Consider the following 20,461-nt stretch of genomic DNA (forward strand, 5'->3'; position numbering starts at 1 on the left):
TGCTTCGCACATTACTATAGCTGATTTCTACTGCTATGCAAGACTGACTTTTAACAGCAGCCTATACCACTTTTGCAGTCTTTCTATGCTGTTTTCTTTATGTACTTCTGGCCTAACCACAGAGTTAAAAGCTGTGTTCGGCAGTACCAAGCACTAGACACATGCTGCAGCTGTAGGACATAGTTTACTTCACGGTCATTGCCCTGTGTGTTCTCTGTAAGGACTCACTTAATCTAGAAAAGGTTACAATTCTGCGTATTAGCTGAGATACATAGCTTTCTTTGTTTGGACCCTTCCTTTCTAGGCAAAATTAACTTGTGTTATAGAGCCATCTGGAGTCAGTTTCCTATAGTGCATTATCAATTACTGCACATTTCAGTGAGCTAGCAATTGTAATTGCCTACCTAAGCTGCAACTTAGCTTAGACACAATTTTGCAATACTTAAATGTAGATTTTAGTGCAAATAATGTTTGGCAGGAGGTGAAGATGCCCCAAGATCGTTCAAGTTTTTTTTTTAAGATACCATAAGCAAAAAACACTACCAAGTATTTTAAAATAAAGCTGAACTTTCTTTTTAAAAATAATCCAATTGAGCCATTTATTATAATAAAGAAATACATTCTAAAAGCTCTTACCTCAGCATGCATACCATTTGACATTGAATGAGAGGTTTCTATAAAAAAAGGCATAGGATGCTAGTTAATTGGGAAAAACACAATCATGGAAAAACATTGATCCATAAAATTTCCACCAGTGTCTTACTGTACCTTAGTTTTTTTTTCTTTGCAATCTGACATACAATGAAAAGATACGCATCAGTAAACATCTATTTTTAGTTTGCTACTAACAATCCAGTTCTTAAACGAATCAAATATTTTGTAGTTAGTAGATTGTATTAATGCTAAAACAAAAGGCAGGGCTACCTTTCTTCAACTTCTTTTCCTGGACTGCATTCGTGCTCATTTTGTAAGCTTCTGTTTGTCGATACTCCTGTAGTTCTTTTATGTACTGTTGCTTCTCCCGTTCAGCTTCATCAAGGTAGCACTTACAAGTGAACAAAAGACACACTTAAAAAAATATATGTACAGGGGGTAAAGATTCATAAGAACTGGAGCAGAGAGTAGGGCATACGATCCCTCGAACCTGCTCCGCCTTTCAATAAGATTATGGCTGATCTTCCACCTCAACTCCACTTTCCTGCCCTATCCCCATATTCCACTGATTCCCATATCCAGGACCTGCTGTTTTAGCTCATATGTAAAAAGAGAAAACATCTCACTGGTTTGAAGGACCAGTGGCTGCACAGGCTGAGAATAAAACTCAAGAAAAATAAATCTGCTCAAAATAATTTGTGGTATAGACCAAAGTGAATGCAAGCTAAAAGAAAACAAAAAAAAAGCATGACACAGCCAGGAGTTCTAACAAATATACCTCTTGCCCCACAGGAAGAGGGGAAAAGGTGTAGGAAATTTGGGAATTTAAACTTCTGAAAGTAATAGATAGGCACAAGAAAAAAACATTTCTTGTATAATCCACTACACATCTAGCAGTGCATTGCTTAGACATGGGATTACTTAAACAACAACAACAATTTGCATTTATATAGCGCCTTTAACATAGTAAAGCACCTTGGGATGTTTTACAAGGCCCTAATCAGACAAATAGCAACACCGAGCTAAAGAAGGAGATATTATGACAGATAACTAAAGCTCGGTTAAAGATACAGGTGTTAAGAAGAGTCTTAAAGGAGGAAAGGTGAAGCGGTTTAGGGAGGGCATGCTAGAGCTTAGGGCCTAGACGACTGAAGGCACGGCCAGACAATGATAGGGTGAAGGGAGTGGGGGATGCACAAGAGGCCAGAGTTGGAGGAATACAGAGTTCTCGGAGGAGTTCTACCTCCAGCTGCAGAAGGTAGGGAGAGATAGGGAGAGGCAAGGCCATGGAGGGATTTGAACACGAGGATGAGAATTTTAAAATCAAAGCATTGGCAGACCGGGAGTCAATGTAGGTCAGCGAGCACAGGGGTGATGGGTGAATGGGGCTAGGTGCAGGTAGCAGAGTTTTGGATGAGCTCAAGTTTATGGAGAGTGGAAGATGGAAGGCCGGCCAGGAGAGCATTGAAATATTCGAATCTGGAGGCGACGAAAGCATGGATGAAGATTTCAGCAGCAGATAAGCTGAGGCAGAGGTGGAGACAGGCGATGTTACAGAGGTGGAAGTCGGGGGTTTTTCTGATGGAGACGATTATGGGGTCGGAAATTGAGCTCAGGGTCAAATTGAACCCCGAGGTTGTGAACAGTTTGGTTCAGCCTGAGACAGTGGCTAGGGAGGGGGATGGAATCAGTAACGAGGGAACGGAGTTTGTGGCAGGAACCGAAGGCAAAGGATTCGGTCTTCCCTATGTTTACGTGGAGGAAATTGAGGCTCATCCAGGGCTAGATGTCGGACAAGTAGTCTGACAACACAGAGGCAGAGGAGAGGTGGAGGTGAGCTACAGCTGGGTGTTTTCAGCACACATGTGGAACCTGACATCTTGTCTGTAGATCACATCTGTCCATCTGAGACAACAGATCCAAACTGTTAGAAGTATCATATGATACAGCACAGTAGGAGACATTCGACCCATCATACCTGCTCTTTGAAAGAGCTATCCAATTAGTCCCACTCCCCTGCTCTTTCCCCATAGCCCTGTAAATTTTTTCCCTTCAAGTATTTATCCAATTACTTTTAGAAAGTTACAATGAATCTGCTTCCACCACCCTTTCAGGCAGTGCATTCCAGATCATAGCAACTTGTGGCATAAAAAAAAACTGTCTCCTCACGCCTCTTTTACCAATCACCTTAAATCTGTGTCCTCTGGTTACTGACCCTTCTGCCACTGGAAACAGTTTCTCCTTATTTAATCTATCTAAACCCTTCATGATTTTGAACACTTCTATCAAATCTCCTCTTGACCTTCTCTACTCTAAGGAAAACAATTCCAGCTTCTCCACATGAACTGAAGTCCCTCATCCCTGGAACCATTCCAGTAAATCTCTTCTGCTTCCTCTCTAAGGCCTTAAAATCCTTCCTAAAGTGTGGTGCCCAGAATTGAACACAATACTCCAGCTTTGGCCTAACCAGTATTTTATAAAGGTTTAGCATAACTTCCTTGCTTTTGCACTCTATGCCTCTATTTATAAAGCCAAGGATCCCATATGCTTTTTAACAGCCTTCTCAACGCGTCCTGCAACCTTCAAAGATTTGTGTTCATAAACCCACAAGTCTCTCTGTTCCTGCATTCCATTTAAAATTGTACCATTTAGTTTATATTGCCTCTCCTCATTCTTCCTACCAATGTATCACTTCATACTTCTCTGCATTAAGTTTCATCTGCTATGTGTCTGCCCATTTCACCAGGATGTCTATGTCCTGCTGAAATATGTTATTATCCTCCGCATTGTTTACTACATTTCCGAATTTTGTGTCATCTGCAAGCTTTGAAATTATATCCAAGTCCAGGTCATTAATATACATATCAGAAGATCAGTGGTCCTAATACCGACCCCTGGGGAACATCACTGTATGCTTCCCTCCAGTCTGAAAAACAACCGTTCACCACTACGCTCTGCTTTCTGTCCATTAGCCAATTTTGGATCCACACTACCACTGTCCCTTTAATCCTATGGGCTTTAATTTTGTTAACAAGTCTATTATGTGGTACTTTATCAGATGCCTTTTGAAAGTCCATATACACATGAACCGCACTACCCTCATCAACCCTCTCCGTTACTTCATCGAAGAACTCAAGTGTTTGCGAGTAACTGACACCTGCCTATATTTTCTGAAAATAAACTCTCCTAGATCAGCGTGGGAGTCATAAGTTTGACTGAACTTTCTGCAGAATTCTCAGGATCAAAGAGAATTTATACAATAATGAGATAATTGAAGATCCATTCCAACTTTTGAAGAAAGCATCCATTACCAGATTGAGAGTCACTGTGGAGTCTGTAATTTCAATAAGCCTGGTACATGTCGTTTGAGACCAGCAGGTCAGCCATTCACTGATTCCAGGTTAATCTTCAAATTCTGAGTTAATAAGAGTGTTTTAGAGGCCACCGAGCAAGAAGGTTCAAGTTCTCCCTATGACTTAATTGGCACTGGCACTTAGTGCACATGGTGTTGAATTGTCCTGAATGATCTAGTGATAGAGATATTCTGGGCAGACCTCTGAAACTAATAACCTAACAAGTAGATGAAATGTAGGTGCCAGTTGAAGACTGCCATACTACTGATCAGCACTTAATGCAACTTTGTGCTAATTTACCCCCTGCTCACTGAATCTCTAATAATTTCGGTCCAAGTATTTGTGTAATTTGTGTTAATATATGACCTTAAGGAACCTTTCCTATAGCTCGGAAAGCAGTAAAGTCACTAGCTCGGAGGCCACAAACCACTTGTAAGCAACAGGCTGACCAGTGAAAATTGCGCTTTAGAATAGAATAGGGAAAATTTCCCATTAACTTGAAACATGAGGTCTCATTCAGTCTTAAGGTTTCAGATTCTCCCCTCTTACCTTATTTAAAAAGGGTAGTAGGCAGAAGGCTGAAAATTATAGACCAGTTAGCCTAACATCTGTGGTGGGTAAAATTTTGCAGTCTATTATTAAGGAGACAGTAGCGGAACATTTGGATAAACATAATTTAATAGGACAAAGTCAGCATGGCTTTATGAAGGGGAAGTCATGTCTGACAAATTTGCTTGAGTTCTTTGAGGACATAACGTACAGGGTGGATAAAGGGGAACCAGTGGACGTAGTGTATTTAGACTTCCAGAAGGCATTCGACAAGGTGCCACATAAAAGATTATTGCTCAAGATAAAGAATCACTGGATTGGGGGTAATATTCTGGCATGGGTGGAGGATTGGTTATCTAACAGGAAGCAGAGAGTTGGGATAAATGGCAACCAGTAGCCAGTGGTGTTCCGCAGGGGTCGGTGCTGGGTCCCCAACTCTTTACAATCTATATTAACGATTTGGAGGAGGGGACAGAGTGTAACATATCAAAGTTTGCAGATGATACAAAGATGGGAGGAAAAGTAGAGAGTGAGGAGGACATAAAAAACCTACAAGGGGATATAGACAGGCTGGGTGAGTGGGCGGAGATTTGGCAGATGCAATACAATATTGGAAAATGTGAGGTTATGCACTTTGGCAGGAAAAATCAGAGAGCAAGTTATTATCTTAATGGCGAGAAACTGGAAAGTACTGCAGTACAAAAAGGGATCTGGGGGTCCTAGTGCAAGAAAATCAAAAGGTTAGTATGCAGGTGATCAAGAAGGCCAACGGAATGTTGGCTTTTATTGCTATGGGGATAGAATATAAAAACAGGGAGGTATTGCTGCAGTTATACAAGGTATTGGTGAGACCGCACCTGGAATACTGCATACAGTTTTGGTCTCCATACTTAAGAAAAGACATACTTGCTCTCGAGGCAGTACAAAGAAGGTTCACTCGGTTAATCCCGGGGATGAGGGGGCGGACATATGAGGAGAGGTGGAGTAGATTGGGACTCTACTCATTGGAGTTCAGAAGAATGAGAGGCGATCTTATTGAAACATATAAGATTGTGAAGGGGCTTGATCGGGTAGATGCGGTAAGGATGTTCCCAAGGATGGGTGAAACTAGAACGAGGGGGCATAATCTTAGAATAAGGGGCTGCTCTTTCAAAACTGAGATGAGGAGAAACTTCTTCACTCAGAGGGTAGTAGGTCTGTGGAATTTGCTGCCCCAGGAAGCTACATCATTAAATAAATTTAAAACAGAAATAGACAGTTTCCTAGAAGTAAAGGGAATTAGGGGTTACGGGGAGCGGGCAGGAAATTGGACATGAATTTAGATTTGAGGTTAGGATCAGATCAGCCATGATCTTATTGAATGGCGGAGCAGGCTCGAGGGGCCGATTGGCCTACTCCTGCTCCTATTTCTTATGTTCTTATGTACCTGCAAGAAACTTAGAATAACACATAGTAGTAAATGAGTATCATGGTAGGAAGACTGGAGGGTAAGGAGGTTCTTTTTAATTTAAACACATTGTAGGTATTTCCACCTTAGACCTCCCAAACCCAAGCTAGGAGCCTTTCTGACCCAGAAAAGCAGCATTTTGGTCTTCGGGGTTAGTAGCAAATAATTTTAGAAGCTGGTCACCCCTTATCAGGTGATACCAGATTTTGAGGTTGTGTTGGTGTTTCTTTTCCTTTTTTATTGTTCTTTTGTCCCCTCCTCTCCTGAAGGTGCCTGCTCGTGCCGGGTACAGTTCCTAGTGCACCAGCAGCCCTCTGGTACCTTGCCCAAATGGTAATTCTTCATTAATGATCTAGGTAGTTACCACTGGCATACCAATAAACCAAAGGTGACATTGTAGTCTTGGTCTCATCACATGTCCATAGTGTGCACTTTTTAAGCAGGGAGTCTGTAGATAGCAATATGGAGCAGAAATCTTGGCTGATATTTTCCTCCCTAGTACAGAGGCACTGTGGCCAACAACAGTTTCCCAACTGAGATGAGTTAACACCAGTGCAGACATGGATGGAACCTGGGATGTCCCTGATCTGTATATCTTGGTATCACACCATGTGATGCATTTACTCAATGGGGTAGTCCTTTGTTGCGTTTCTTAAAGAGCTCTGGCATCTTCTGAACTTGTTTCCCTTATAAAAGAATTACAATTGTTTCACACGGAGGGGCACAAGCAGACGTCAAATACATAATTGGACATGCTTTTGAAACAGAACGCCCCGAGCAGCAAACCATATTCCCCGCATGGGGAGCAAAACATGAACTGAAAAAAATAAACACAGTATTATGCACCAGAAGAAGTGTTTTGTCCCTCATAGCACATGGGCTGGCCTGGCAACAGAATGAATATGTGCCAATTACTGGTGCATTTGGCATGCAGCACCCTCTTTTGTATGACAGCCCGAAGTACATGCTCCTGCCCTACACATTCAACTTCAGCAGGGGTGTAAAACTGGCGGTATCGGATCTGCTGCACGTTGTACACTCAACCTGGTTTTCCTTTCCATTGAAAAAAATTAAATCAGGCGGAGCGTACAACGAGCAGCCGGTCTGATAAACTCAGTTTTATGCCCCCGCCTAAGTTAGATGTTCCCCACATTGCGTTTCCAAGGAGTGGTAACAAATACTTGCATTTATGTAGCACCTTTAATGTAGAAAATGTCCCAAGTTGCTTCATCGGGGTAGGGAGGCTGGGAAATAGATAAAAGGGATAAAGGAGCAGATGCCAAGCCATGGTGCAAGAGTTACGAGAGAAGACCAAAAGTTTAAGTCAAAAAGATGGGTTTTGAGAAGATTTTTTTTTTTAAAAGGTGGAGAGAAAAGAAGCGGAGGGAATTCCAGAGAGCGAGGAACAAGGTGCCTGTGTCATCAATGATGGAGCAAAGGGAGGGAGGGGAATGCATTAAATGCCAGAGTCAGAAGACTAAGTGTGCAGGAGGTTGCAGAGATAGGGTGGGGGAAGACCACAGAGATTTGAAAATCAGGGCAAGGATTTTAAATGAAATGTGTTGGGGGACTGGGAGTCAATTTAGGTCAGTGAGGATAGGAGTGATGACCAATGGTACTTGGTAGAGCACAGGATAGACATCTGAGTTTTGAACAAGTTAGAATTTATGGAGAGAGCAGGATGGGAGTTTGGAGAACATTGGAGAAATCATGTGTAGATAAGGGTTTTAGTCACTGTAGGGTTCGGGGCAGGGACAGAAGTGCACAAGGTTGCAGAAATAGAAATAAGCTGTCTTGTTGATGGTATGGATATGGAGTTTAAAGCTCAGCTCAACACGATACCAAGGTTTCACATTTGCTCAGGCTGAACCAGTCAGAGGCTGGGAAGGAGTCAGTGACAAGAGAGCAGAATTTATGGCTTGGTTTGAAAATTATGGCATCGGTCTTTCCAATATTTAGTTGGAGGAAAGTTTGACTCATCTACAACTTCAGGTCAGACAGTCAGATCGACAGCACACAGATGATTAAGGAAGTGGTGGGGAGGTACGTACGACAGAGCCTTTACGAGGCACCTCCTATACTTTGTCTGTACAAAGAATATTACAGAGGATACCACAATACAATGCAGAAGAATATGAAATAATACAATATAAGAAGAATCTGAAACAATACAAGAAGATCTTCATTGACACCAGTAAGAATTTAGGAAAATTAGGCACAAATACGAAGGACGCAGGAGAGAAATTTTTGGGAATCCAAAGGTCATAGGAAATTCGAGTAAGTCCATGGTCTACTACAATGTTAGCAATGGCAAGCACACACAAAATGAATGTTAATTATGCACAGAGTTAATTAAATAAGTTCTGCTCAGAAGCTATTGGCACATGAATGGCTGAGGAATCTTCTTCCACTCTTACTCTCCTTGGACCAGGGTGTTGAAGCAACCTGTAACAACGCCTATTGCTGCCAAAATTCAGAAGATCTAGATACCTCTGAATACACTATGCAATGGGTTCATCCAGCCCTGACAAAGATCAATTTGGAGATGCTGAAGCTAATACTAAGGAATCAGTGATACCAAGGCCAAGAACTGTATAGCTTTATAAGATATCAAATCCTTCACAACCGCTGGCATCAAAGAAAGTCACTCCACAAAGAAGGATTTTACTCAGAGGCCAATATTCTTGTCCAATTATAGGTCATCATGGTCTCTGAACATTAGTTGGAAAGTTATCCTGCTCTCAAAGGACATACTCCACCCTTTCAATCCTTCCCAACTTGCTACTCTGGTGAAACTAAATTATGCCTTATGGAAGACAAGACAGGCAACGCTGACGATCCTCGGAGCAAATTCCCCATGATAGGATATGCCGAACCTAAATTCTGGTGTGAACATGGACAGAAGCAAGCTTCCTATGCAGCATCTCCCAAACACGACCTTCTGGGTGGTTGAAGTCACAAGGGCAACAAGTGCAAGGGAACAGCATCACCTACAAGTTCTCCTCCAAGTCACACACCATCCTGATTTGGACATAAAATCGCCGTTCCTTCATCATCGCTGGATCAACATTGACTTGTAATCCTGGAACTCCCTATGCAACAGCATTGTGGGAGCACCTTCACCACATGGGACTGTAGCGATTCAAGGAGGCGGCTCATCACTACTTTCTCAAGGACAACTAAGGATGGGCAATAAATGTTGGCCTTGCCAGCAACATCCACATCCTGAGAATGAAGTTTAAAAAAAGCTTTAGTTCAACACCCATGGCATTTTCCATACAAAAATTAAGAAACCACTCTCGTGTTAAGAGAAAGACGACAAAATTTTTGAAGGGATTGAAAAAGTTGCAACTTCAGGCAGAACCCATAACCAAAAAGAAAATTGCTAAGGATTAATTTCCAGTATTATGCACACTGCCTAGTGAATTAAAACTATCTATAACCACCACTTCTGGTAGCTAACAAAGAGCGCTGTGGTACAATCAGATACTACACTAAATGCCACAAACCTGTTTATCCTCAGGTGGGAGTTTGCTCCATTCACTGCCCAATGTCTTGGTGATTTCTGGAAAAGGTAAATCTGGTTGCTGTGCCCGTAACTGTTCACGCCGTTCATTCAAGAATCGCATGTAGCCTGTCAGTGGGGCTTTGGGACCATTGGGCATATTCTTTTTGCGCTTTTTGCCCTTTGGCCAGCCTCTCTTCTTGGCCACACGCTGCTGACAAGAAAGAAAAAAATGTTCGAATTACCAGCATAAAACATGGTGTGAAATGTTTGCTTGATTGGTGTTTTGTACTTAAAACAGGACGTCCTACAAATGACAGTTTTAAGTTTAAATAAAAAGGTGCCAGATGAGGACATCAATTAATTTGTGTACTCGCAAGTTGAATTTTGCTAGTAGTACCTAAACCAACTGGCATTCGTTACAAATATCTTTACAACTGATTTGATTAGGTGCATCTGTTCATATCCATGCCAAGGGAACAAGTACATGTTCAATGCCAGCTCAACCATACAAAAAAAAAACTAAAAAATTTTTTTTTTTTTAAAAAGAGGAGACGACGAGTATCTGTGCTTATCCATTTTATCCACTTAGCGACAACAGCAAGTCTTCAAAGATCAGGTAAAGGGTGGCCATTTGCCTTGTGAAACTCCTTATACTTTGTCCCAATAACCGTTTTAACTCCAATCTCAGAACATCCCAAGGAACGAATACGACATTTCCCGTCCTGGTGGCCACTCTGTGAATCTGACAACCTCATACTGAACTTATTAAACAGATTTGTGTTGTGGACCCACAGCAATAGGAACTGTATTCAGACTACCTAAACTCCATTTACTTAGGACCCTTACAACAGTCAGAGAGAGACAATCATTCCATCAGCCTTCGTCAGAGTTAAATTGAGTTGACAGCTTTCCATGCCAACCCAATGTTCCACAGAGTCTCCTCAACAGACTATATGACAAAACTGCCATCCTCATTTCAAAGAAAATTCCAGGTAATAATCTGATGAGCTGTATTTGGACTATCAGCTCTCCCCACAACATTTCATACCAATTTACTAAGTTTTTACTTTATTGCATACACCTCAAGAGGAAAAACTAGCTTGATAGTTTATAGGGATCAATGTGTTGAGAACACACACAAAAATGTTATGACTCAGGTGTCTTATAAAGCCCCAGGACCTGAGTCATTGCACCAGTTCATTTGGACCTAAAACTAACCAACCACTTAACACTAACCCCAAGCTATTAGCTCTGAGGGTTGCATGGATAGAGTTGTGTGTGAAACGTGTGTAGATCATTCAAAAAATCAGTATGATCCTACCAGGTAGGTAACAGGGTTGAGGGAAGAGAGAATGTAGGATAAATTTCTTTACACAGATAACTGTTAGAGCATAAAATGCTTTGCCACAGGGAATAGTTGAGGCAGAGACCGTTGCATCTTTTAAGGAAGAGTAGATAAACATTTGAAGTAAAGAAAGGCACACGGCTATGGGGGAAAATAGCAGGGCGGTGAGATTATTTTTTGATCACCAGCACAGACACGATGGACCAGATGGTTCTCATCCATTTTTCTTCTTAATTCTGTATCTCCTCAGAAACATATTGAAGTGGTGAAAATTGAGGAGGGTGCAGGGTCCTGAACATCGACCACAAGACCAACTCTCAGGAGCAATCTGCCAAAGGCCATCAAGTGCTGCTATTAAATCTAGACAGTTATGAATAGCAAAAGTGTGAGGATTGTTCCATGTGGCAGCCTTGCATATGTTATCAATAGGACTCTGATCGACTGATGGCCAGGAAGCAGCTATAGAATAGGGGAATGATCCCTAGCCTGCCCTTCTGGCTTCTTCTCTGCAAGACGGTGGCACTGAACTATTCATTCACCTATATGATGCCTTAAATCCCTTCACCATTAGAAACTAGCAAGCGTTGAGAACGGCTAGCTGGTTTAAGCAAGGAAAATAACAACTCTGGGTCCTTAAAGAGCCTACACAGCAGAATCGATAATCTAGTTCTGACCCATGTGGCTGTCGACAAAATGGAGAGAGCACTTTTTGACCCAAATGAAACTGGAAAGCAATCGTCGAGAAAAACATGGCAACAGTGTGCATTTGGTCTTAGATCAGGAGCAAAACTAACTGAGGAAAACACCCACTCTGTTTTAGCTACAGCTGGGAGTTGTAAGGCCCTTTGCTAAACAAATCCTGTTCACTGGCCTGGTGGGGTACAGTCCTCAGTTGATTAGGCTAAATCCATCAGCTGAGTTAACCCATTTGTTTAGGGTGAGAATGGAAGCACTACCACTGTGTGCCCCCCTATGTTCAGGAAGTTAAAAAAAAACACCTAGGTTCACTATCCAGGGATCACTGCTGGAAATGCAAATGAACAGAAGCAGAATGAGGAACAAAAACAAGAAAAGTAACATAGGTTGTATGATGTTCCACCAGAATAGCTGCCAGATGACCATGCCCTTCAGATATCACTACTTGCCTCTTCAGTTTTCTTTTCACCACACTTTTTATTTTTCTGTGATCCATTATAGTAGGTATCTTGGCCTTTGGATGGCTCGCTTCCTTCCTGTTTCACTCCATGTGGTGATCCTGGAGTAGTTGAGCATCTATAAAACCAGTGCAACAGAATGATCGTGCTTTCATATTCACAATGGATATTAAAAAAAGACACTCAGATGTTCAATGTCACATTAAAAGAAAGCTGCAATGCCAAATCTAAATAGGCTCCACTTCATAAATGTCATTTTTTGCTTATACGGCTTTACGTTGAAGTATAATCAGTCTTTCAATGCATTTTTACAGGAACACGGTAACTTTTACCAAACTTAATAATGAAAACAAATAAAATACATTTTACACATCATTTAGCAAAGAAAAACTTAGTAACTGGAAAAGTGACCACTACTCTCAAAAATTACTCACATGGGGAATACATGGCTAGCGAAATGTAATTGTAAATATAAGCCGGTGAGGTCCCATGCCTCAGCACTGCATCGTTGGTAGCAAAATCCCTAACATTGCAATCCTACTACCAATATAGCAAATAGAGTTTCTTTAAAAATATTTCAGGAAAAGCAAAGGGGTCATTCTGCGACTGCTAGAGTTACTATTCGCAGTGCTGCTGGGCTGAGGGATATACACCCACACATTCCCACCCAGCTGCAGTCAGATCCCATTTCCCAAGCATAGAGTCCTACAGAAACTATTGCATTGGGCACTGAGTATTTGACCGGCAATTCCAACTCTTGTTGAAAACATGCTTAGAAAAGATGACTCTTTTTTGATTAAATTGTGCCTCTCCTTTAATAGTTATACATACAAGTCTGGTTACGTACTTCAGGATAAATGTTTCATATTTCATGAGAAATGTTTCATGAGAAAAACACGACAGCATGTTCATTTTGCAAGCAAAAGTAACATAATGGAAATGCATTAAATTTTACAGAAAAAAGTTTGATGAAGACTATAATAATGCATTCTTAGATTGCGATTGTATGACTAAAGATGATTAGTCACTTCCCAAGTGACCCATTTTTAAAAGGAAGGTCAGGCAATTCAGAAATGAGAGTTTCTTAATTTGTCAAGTTTGGGGTAATTTAGAGAGCATTTTTGAGGTCAAGCAAGTGATAGCCTATGGATTCATGGACAGACTGTTCCAACAAATAGCCTGCTGTTATTCATTAAAAAAAAATTTAAGAGTAACTTTCAATCAGGCTATTTATAAAACAACAGAAAATGCCGGAAACACTCAGCAGGTCAGGTAGCATGTGTCAACAACAAATGTGCTATATAAATGCATGTTAACAAAGGAAAACATCTCAAGGCACTTCACAGATGCGTAATCAGACCAAAAAATTGACAGAGGCGAGGAAGGAGATATTAGGAGGGGTGACTAAAAGCTCGATCAAAGGGGTGGATTTTAAAGGAGGGTCTTAAAGGAGGAGATGTTTATTTAGCAAATAAGTCCAATATGGCAAAGTAGTTTTGTGATCGTACAGTAAAAGCTGTGAAATGCAAGATAAAAACAATTAAACATTACAGATGAACAAAGCTTTAAGACTTCACACACAATCACTCTTGCAATTGCCCTGATACTTCCATGATAAATAACAAACATACCCAGAGTCTGGTGCGCTGTCCATCACTGGTAAAAACACTCGTTTCAACAAGTTCCAGAAAAGTTGGGGTTACCTTAAAATGTCTGGAAGGAGAATATTAAAACAACTTATTACCTGAAGGTTAAAGTTTCATCTTCCAGGTTATAGTTCAATAAAATAAAGTGTATAAGTCATAACTATTAGGTTTGTGTTGTTCCTTTCAAGCATATGGAAAAGTTCTACAAGTGAATCCTTATCTAACTTAAAGTGCTCATTTAAATTACTACTGAATATTTTGGCACGTTAACATTTGCTGGTGAATGACAATATACTGCAGAATTTGGGCAAAATGGGTAATTTTAGTACCATAAAAAAGCATTTGATGTGTATACCAGTTTTTATGGGAATACGTTCATTAATTGTGTACAGCTCCCTTTGTTCTAACACTGCATGACATATATGGTTTTTATTTAGACATGATTAAGCTTTTTCGGGTTGTGTTAAACCGATAAAACCAGCCACCCTCATCGAAAAAGTTTGAAATAGGTGTTAGATGTTAACAGCAACCTAAAATACATTTGATTTCACAATAACTTGTATGATTCTACTTCTAATGTCAGAATATGTTTGCGAGCTTCCTCCAAAGTAATACAGAAGGACAATTACTACACAGAAGTGTTACTACTTTAGAATTAAAGGCTACCAATCCACAAACACAATTCATTAACGGGACAAGAACGTCTCACCCACACCAGGAGAAGGATTCTTTTCTGCATGGCTGTGATGTATGCAGTGGGCTGCAACAGTGCATTGTGGGCAATGTAGTTCCACACAAGGATTAAAATGATATAATGCACCTGTCTCTCAAAAGACACACACCACGCTCATGGTTTAATTAAAAGGGAGCTGGAATTCCCCACCCCATCTATAAAGAATCCAAGCTCCACTAACATTGCACAGCTCAATCTCCAGGCTGCAGAAAGTGGAGCAGGGACATGCAGGGAAAACTTTATTAAAAGCATTTCTGATATACAACAGCTAGCTCAAAGGGTAAATTTAGTGTTTCCCCCCCCCCCCCAAAATGAAGAAATTTTAATGAGTTTGTATTTTGTGTGTGTTTGTACTGGGGTTTGTGACCTAAGATGGCCACTAAAAAATGAGCAATTTGGTTGGTTGGTTTTGAAGTGAATGCTGGTTGTTAATTGGTAGTTTTTCCTACCTGTCTAGTGAGTAGAACTGGTTTTTGATTGGTTTGCATATAGTCAGTGCTTGAACCAATCAGTATGTTTAACTTAACAGCCAGTGGTGGTTTGAGCCTAATGGGCATTATTGCAGTATGGCGCTTTAAAATGTGAAACATTGAGATGTGACACTATGGGTGCATTCCAGATGCAACACTTTTAGATTAATATAGAGATATGTGGATAGCAAATTAAATAAAGCAATTCTCCTGCTCAAAAATACCTAACAAGAGAAAAGGACTTTTTTGTGCATAGTAATACTAATTTGAATTTTGATTGTGAACCGTACAACTACTCATAGGTGGCACTGTATTGCCTTTCTTTAGAAGGATCATCCTTAATTTTAAATACATAGCTCTAATTGTGAAAATCTAGATAGTAACCAATGTGTTTTTTGCAATTTATTTCTGAATATTACAAAAATAGTGATCCAACTATTGATATGGCAGGTGAGAACCAGCAATGTAAAATGGTGACTAAAGGGCAAACTCAAAAAATACTTGTTTTGATTGCAACACAACAACAATGACAAATTTCACCAATGAAAATAAAGAAGTGCATGAGCATCAGTGTGAAGAAGTTCTCATCCTGCACTCTGTTAAAACAGCATCTTAAAATATACAATGGTATGAATGCAAATAAGTAGAAGAAAGAAATGTGTATGATGCATTATTTTGGTAACTTCAGTACTTTTGCAAACAGTAAAGCTGTTGAAGTCAACAAGGTGGGTGGTAGTGACTGTTAATTTGCAAGAGAACATTTATTCACCTACAGACGCCCTTACTGGTGTTCAACAAGCTTAGTGGCACTTTAGTCAAGAAAATGTACTTAAATTACTTATATACACATACTTAAATTGGTGATGGTAAGAATCTATGTAGTGTAAATTGCATTTAAGCTGTTGGAAGGAAGGGAAGATGAGAGAGAAGAAAAATATTTCTAATACCATTTTTATGCTACACTTTCACTTTTTGTCCTCACCATTTTCTTTATATTCTCTTCTGAAAGCATTCACTCCTGCCTGACACACATTTTCACAATCACACACCCGCCAGCATCCTACCTAAGTGACCTATACTCATGTACATGCCATGACAGTAAACACAAGAGCCAAGAACAACCCCATCTTCACCTAATGGCTCATACACCCACACCTCCACCAGGGGTCGCTAGATAGCAATAGGATTGGAAACCTTGGCTGATTCCCCACTCTAACCGAGGGACGTGGAGGTCAATCATAGCAGCCATGTTGTTTCCGAGCTCAACAATGATGGGGGATTGAACCCAAAACCTGCCTAGTCTGCAAGGTTTACCTACTCGGCATCTATATGGGATGAGGTATACCGTGGTGCTCCCCAGGGATCAGCGCTGGGACCACTGCTTTTCTTGACTTAGGTGTATAGGGCACAATTTCAAAGTTTGCAGATGGCGCAAAACTTCAAAGGGTAGTAAACAATGAGGAGGATAGTGATAGACTTCAAGGGGATATAGACAGGCTGGTGGAATGGGTGGACACATGGCAGATGAAATTTAACGCAGAAAAATGCGAAGTGATACATTTCCGTAGGAAGAACGAAGAGAGGCAATATAAAGTAGAGGGCACAACTCTAAAAGGGGTACAGGAACAGAGAGATCTGGGGATACATGTGCACAAATCGTTGAAGATGGCAGGGCAGGTTGAGAAAGCGGATATAAAAGCATACGGGATCCTGGGCTTTATAAATAGAGGCAGAGAGTACAAAAGTACGGAAGTCATGATGAACCTTTATAAACACTGGTTCGGCCACATCTGGAGTATTGTATCCAGTTCTGGGCACCACACTTTAGGAAAGATGTGAAGGCCTTAGAGAGGGTGCAGAAGAGATTTACTAGAATGATTCCAAGAACGAGGGGCTTTAGTTACGTGGATAGACTGGAGAAGCTGGAGTTGTTCTCCTTGGAACAGAGACGGTTGCGAGATTTGATAGAGGTATTCAAAATCATGAAGGGTCTAAACAGAGTAGATAGAGAGAAACTGTTCTCATTGGTGGAAGGGGCAAGAACCAAAGGTGACGTGAGGAAAAACTTTTTTTACACAGCGAGCAGTTAGGATCTGGAATGCCCTGCCCGAGGGGGTTCTGGAGGCAGATTCAATCATGGCCTTCAAAAGGGAACTGGATAAGTACTTGACAGGAAAAGATTTGCAGGGCTACAGGGAAAGGGCGGGGGAGTGGGACTAGCTGGACTGCTCTTGCATAGAGCCGGTGCGGACTCGATGGGCCGAATGGCCTCCTTCCGTGCTGTAACTTTTCTATGATTGTATGAGCCTTTGGGGGAGCTGGAAAGATGCATTTCACATCAGTGCAAGTGGAAACTACTTTCACTACATGCTTACATCACTGTGAAGTTGAGGGATGGGGGCAGTTCTTATGTGCACATTCAAATGCACACAAGGAGCATTGCTCACTGGCCTTCTAGTAATGGTGCAATTTTTAATGATTGAAAATCATCTTCAGCCAGAAGTGCCGAGTGGATGATCCATCTCGGCCTCCTCCCGATATACCCACCATCACAGAAGCCAGTCTTCAGCCAATTCGATTCACTCCACGTGATATCAAGAAACGGCTAAATGCACTGGATACAGCAAAGGCTATGGGCCCCGACAACATCCCGGCTGTAATGCTGAAGACTTGTGCTCCAGAACTAGTTGCGCCTCTAACCAAGCTGTTCCAGTACAACTACAACGTTGGCATCCACCTGACAATGTGGAAAATTGCCCAGATATGTCCTGTCCACAAAAAGCAGGACAAATCCAATCCGGCCAATTACCACCTCATCAGTCTACTCTCAATCATCAGCAAAGTGATGGAAGGTGTTGTCGACAGTGCTATCAAGCGGCACTTACTCACCGATGCTCAGTTTGGGTTCCGCCAGTACCACTCGGCTCCAGACCTCATTACAGCCTTGGTCCAAACATGGACAAAAGAGCTGAATTCCAGAGGTGAGGCGAGAGTGATTGCCCTTGACATTAAGGCAGCATTTGACCAAGTCCGGCACCAAGGAGCTCAGGTAAAATTGAAGTCAATGGGAATCATGGGGAAAACTCTCCAATGGCTGGAGTCATACCTAGCACAAAGGAAGATGGTAGTGGTTGTTGGAGACCAATCATCTCAGTTCCAGGACATTGCTGCAGGAGTTCCTCAGAGCAATGTCCTAGGCCCAACCATCTTCAGCTGCTTCATCAATGACCTTCCCTCCATCATAAGGTCAGAAATGGGGATGTTCACTGATGATTGCACAGTGTTCAGTTCCATTCACAACCCCTCAGATAATGAAGCAGTCCGAGCCCGCATGCAGCAAGACCTGGACAACATCCAGGCTTGGGCTGATAATTGGCAAGTAACATTCGTGCCAGGCAATGACCATCCCCAACAAGAGAGAGTCTAACCACCACCCCTTGACATTCAACACATTACCATCGCCGAATCCCCCACCATCAACATCCTGCGGGTCACCATTGACACCAAATACAGTGGAGCTATATCCATGTGTATATGTTGCTATGTTAAAGACACATTAGAACTATATGCATGTGTATGTGTGGCTATATTATATACACCAGAGGTATATCATGTATATGTTGATATGTTATATACACTGGAGCTATAGCCATGTGTATATGTCATGTTTTATATACTGGAACTATATGCATGTGTACATGTTGCTATGTTATATCCACCACTGCAGTATCCACACGTATATGCTGCAATGTTATATAGACTGGAGCTATATCCATGTGTATATGTTGTTATGTTTTATACAATGGAGCTATATCCATGTGTATATGTTGTTATGTTTTATACAATGGTGCTATATCATGTGTATATGTTGTTATGTTTTATACAATGGTGCTATATCCATGTGTATATGTTGTTATGTTTTATACAATGGAGCTATATCCATGTGTATATGTTGTTATGTTTTATACAATGGAGCTATATCCATGTGTATATGTTGTTATGTTTTATACAATGGAGCTATATCATGTGTATATGTTGTAATGTTTTATACAATGGAGCTATATCCATGTGTATATGTTGTTATGTTTTATACAATGGAGCTATATCCATGTGTATATGTTGTTATGTTTTATACAATGGAGCTATATCCATGTGTATATGTTGTTATGTTTTATACAATGGAGCTATATCCATGTGTATATGTTGTTATGTTTTATACAATGGTGCTATATCATGTGTATATGTTGTTATGTTTTATACAATGGAGCTATATCCATGTGTATATGTTGTTATGTTTTATACAATGGTGCTATATCCATGTGTATATGTTGTTATGTTTTATACAATGGTGCTATATCCATGTGTATATGTTGTTATGTTTTATACAATGGAGCTATATCCATGTGTATATGTTGTTATGTTTTATACAATGGTGCTATATCCATGTGTATATGTTGTTATGTTTTATATACCAGAACTATATCCATGTTTATAAGCCACAATGTTACATAGACTGGAGCTATATCATGTGTATGTGTTGTACGCTCTGTTGCTCTGTGATGTGCACTCCACCTCTCTCCATGTGTTGTTGTTGTGTTATATACACTGTAGCGGTACACCATGTGTATATGTGGCTGTTACTCGGTCACTCACCGTGGCTCGGGGCTGGGCGGCTCTCACTCTCTCCTCACTCTCTCCCTCACTCTCTCTCACTCCCCGGCCGTTGCTCTCTTTTACCGGTCTTTTCTGTTTAAATCCATCCGTAAACAACACAACTCAGCCGCCGCCAAGCTAACTGTTTTACTTCCGGGGCACCGGAAGGCGGGCAGGCAAAGGTCAGCGATCCGCAACCCCAGAGAGAGAGAGTGACTCTCGAGCGCCCCTGCTGGTGGGAGGAGTTCGTGCCTGGAACCCGAGCCCTTCCCTCCAGCAGCCCGCAATGCTTTAACTGTTGCTATAGGCACACATGTGAGCAGTAGCATGTTTGCAACAAATTATACAAGTATAAATACAACTTTTGCAGTTACATTCCTTGATTTTTTTTTTTGTCTGGCACAATCTCAACCTACATATAAAGGCCCAACCGCAGTAAGACAACACCCTTTCACCAATCAAATAATCATATGGACCTTGCCATTGAAAGTGACACTCACTCATCTTGATTTAAAAATGTTTTCATGGCTCTTAATGGTAAAAGTAAACGTGGTTGGTACGCTTGGAAATCCTTCTGCATGAAATATGAATACATTTTTTTCATTTCCGTGAGTTATAGCTCACATGTTGGAATGTGCTATTTATATTCAAACTTCAAGTGTGCTGTAATGTACTACCACAGCTTTTGGATTTTTGCATTTGATGTTCTCTTGGGTTCAGCATCACTAGTCTCCCACTATCCAAAGTTTGCATTAGATCTATGAGATGGCGGTTTGGTCCACTGTGCTGACAACCGCAGTTACTAACCTACAGTGACTGCCTATTCTGTGATGTGTGAGTGGGATGGTTCAAGGGTCTGTTTTAGCTAAGCCCCTTTAGTTAAGTTGTATAAAATGGAATGGAATGACTCCCGGCCCTCAGGTGTCACAAGGAGTGATCTTCTCACAAT

At 41.1% G+C, this 20,461-nt stretch overlaps 1 protein-coding gene across 3 annotated transcripts in view; it reads right to left on the reverse strand.

The window, feature by feature from the left end:
* LOC137321270 (SWI/SNF-related matrix-associated actin-dependent regulator of chromatin subfamily E member 1-related-like) overlaps positions 1-19,664 on the reverse strand; it is a 41,770-nt gene extending 22,106 nt beyond the window's left edge. For 2 of the 3 annotated variants that reach the window (XM_067983621.1, XM_067983619.1), the window contains exons 1-6: positions 19,513-19,664; positions 13,642-13,723; positions 12,002-12,128; positions 9,513-9,722; positions 925-1,045; positions 637-674 (exon numbers count right to left, since the gene is read on the reverse strand). In XM_067983621.1, coding sequence (XP_067839722.1) covers positions 637-674; positions 925-1,045; positions 9,513-9,722; positions 12,002-12,128; positions 13,642-13,664 — 519 coding nt within the window. In that variant the 5' untranslated portion in view covers positions 13,665-13,723; positions 19,513-19,664. The remainder of the gene's footprint in view (positions 1-636; positions 675-924; positions 1,046-9,512; positions 9,723-12,001; positions 12,129-13,641; positions 13,724-19,512) is intronic. The other variant, XM_067983620.1, reaches the window with a different exon arrangement.
* Between the last annotated feature and the right edge of the window lie 797 nt (positions 19,665-20,461).

Source organism: Heptranchias perlo, chromosome 4, assembly GCF_035084215.1.
Source record: "Heptranchias perlo isolate sHepPer1 chromosome 4, sHepPer1.hap1, whole genome shotgun sequence".
NCBI classification, from domain to species: Eukaryota; Metazoa; Chordata; class Chondrichthyes; order Hexanchiformes; family Hexanchidae; genus Heptranchias; species Heptranchias perlo.